Source organism: Entamoeba nuttalli (assembly GCF_000257125.1).
Source record: "Entamoeba nuttalli P19 unplaced genomic scaffold asmbl_5496, whole genome shotgun sequence".
Classification (NCBI taxonomy): Eukaryota; Evosea; order Mastigamoebida; family Endamoebidae; genus Entamoeba; species Entamoeba nuttalli.
In genome coordinates this window covers 1-2318 of record NW_008577492.1, presented here as the reverse complement: position 1 = coordinate 2318, position 2318 = coordinate 1, and the positions used below count along the sequence as shown (strand labels likewise).

The following is a 2318-nucleotide window of genomic DNA, read 5'->3' as shown; positions in this document are numbered from 1 at the left end:
CACTAATACAATTCATGTTTTGACTCTCACAGTTGTTGTCTGGTTATGATGGTGTTTTTGAATTATAAATATATTAGTTAATAATGCAAAGGGTGCAGCCAAAATATTATGGTAGAATATTACATGGTTATAATATAAAGATTGGTATTTATTAATAAAGAAATTAAGATATATATGAAGGTATTATCAAAGGAAAAGGATTTGATAAGATGTGGTTAAGACCAAAAAGGAAATTAGTCATAATAATATAGTGGTAATGAAATGCCTTCTTCCCCCATTCATAAAATAAATGAAAATGAACTTTATTAAAATTAAGTCATAAACCAAACTAAAGAAGAAATAAACAGAAAGAAAATTGAGAATATTCTTATAAGAAGAAATAAAACAAAGAAGTGCTTTTCCCATACTCCTGCAAAAACATAAATGATATATTTTAAATAAAAAGTTTATTCCTCTTTAATAAGAGAAGGGATGTGATTAGTCTCCACTGAGCAAGGAAGAATAGATGAAAAATCTATTAACATTTAATCAACTAATTTTTACTTAGTCTTTCATTTATTATTTATTTTTGTTGATAGTTAATCTTGTATTATATTTTATTTGACTCTTTACTTTTTTATAATATCTTATTGACTGTTCTTTTTACTAAGTAATTAAGGAATGTAAGCTAATGAATTAATGTTTGTCAAAAAGAAATGAACAGCTTTTTTAATTAATATAACAAATTTCATTCTGGATAAGTGGTTTATGTGATATACTTTATTGGTATAAATAACGAATAATCTCATATTTTTAAAGCAAATACCAAAAGAAGATGTAAAATACTCCATTAATAAACATAACATTATAAGCGCTGTTAGTACTATAATAAAAAATCACAAAGAATAGGAATGATTCTTTCTTGTCATACAGTAGGATAGTTTTTTTGATATTAACTAAGCAATTAAATAACGTTCATATATTATGTAGAAATAAATTTAAAGGGTTTAATAAGATAATTGGACATTCAAAGAATACACCACAAACAACTTTTACCTAATTTTAAAGACAAGTATTTTTTCTTTTTCAATACATTAAAGAAAACAAATTATTTTTTAAAGGTACTCAAACACAAATTAAAAATAATGACTCTATTAGAAGTACATAAAATAAAGAAGAATGAATTATTGGTGTTTGCATTCTTGGTCAGTTGCTTTTCTTTTAGGCTGACAGTCTTGTGAGCTATCTTTTGTTCTTTTCCGTGGTTCGTCATCTTCTTCTTCTTCGTCATAATAACTATCTTCGTCCATTGATACATTATCGTTAGCATCTAAATCATGCAACCTTTCTTTAAATGTTAACAAAGAAGATCCCATAAAACTTTTGATGTCATAAATACGATTAAACCACAACATATACTCTTTAATATCATCTTTGAGGAAGAAAGGAAGGAAAAAAGTAAAATCATTTACATCCATTTTTTCATAAGGATTAACTCCTTTCCAAACAAATGGTTGTATAATTTTAACTTCAGCACTATCGTGAGAGTTAGAACCAATTTTACTGTTAAAGCTTAATTGAACAGAAACACTTTGTGGTTTCATGTATTGGTTTTCATCAAAATCAAATTGTATTGTTCTTTGGTGAAGAACAATTCCTTTTTCAGTGTCGGCTTTCAAATTATTATTTAATTGAATATCCTTTAAAGTTCTTAAAATTTCTTTATCACATTTCATATCTGATTCATCAGAAAGGTTTTCAATAATAAAAATTCTATGCCAAAAAGCAGGAATTCCTTTAAAGTGTTTTGATGGATTTGGACGTACTTTAATTGATGAACAGTCAACTGTTTTATCAGCCTGAGTAGTTCCGTTAATAAGAGAGACAATCTTATCTGTGATTGGTTTCTCAAGAGCTAATAATTTTTGAGTTTGTTGAAAACGGGTTTCTATTGTTTTCATTTCTTCCATGTCCATTTTTTGTTGTATTTGTTTCAAAGCAAAAATATTTTTTTGGACATTACTTGAGACTCGTTTTAAATAATTTTTATACCCAACTGGAATAACCTTAGCCATTATCGTGTATTTGATGATTAAAGAGAAATGAAAGGGCAAATTATCAATGTTTAGTTTATTTTATTATTCTTTTTTACTATATTAAAAAACTATAGTTTTATTTCAAAACAAAACTATACAATACTTCAATTTAAGAAAAATTGTTTTTAATAACATACTTTATTATTTTTGAAGAAATAGAAAAAGAAATAGAAAAAGTTAGATTCTTTATTTAAGAGAATGTTGAATAAAACGTAAATAAAAAGTAATTAATTAAGTATTAAT

At 25.3% G+C, this 2318-nt stretch overlaps 1 protein-coding gene across 1 annotated transcript; it reads right to left on the bottom strand.

Moving 5' to 3' along the window:
- Window positions 1–1163: 1163 nt before the first annotated feature.
- Window positions 1164–2054, bottom strand: ENU1_131530 (nucleosome assembly protein, putative; the record flags this gene model as incomplete). Its single annotated transcript, XM_008860076.1, has 1 exon — window positions 1164–2054. The coding sequence occupies one exon, from the start codon at window positions 2052–2054 to the stop codon at window positions 1164–1166; it is 891 nt and encodes a 296-aa protein (XP_008858298.1).
- Between the last annotated feature and the right edge of the window lie 264 nt (window positions 2055–2318).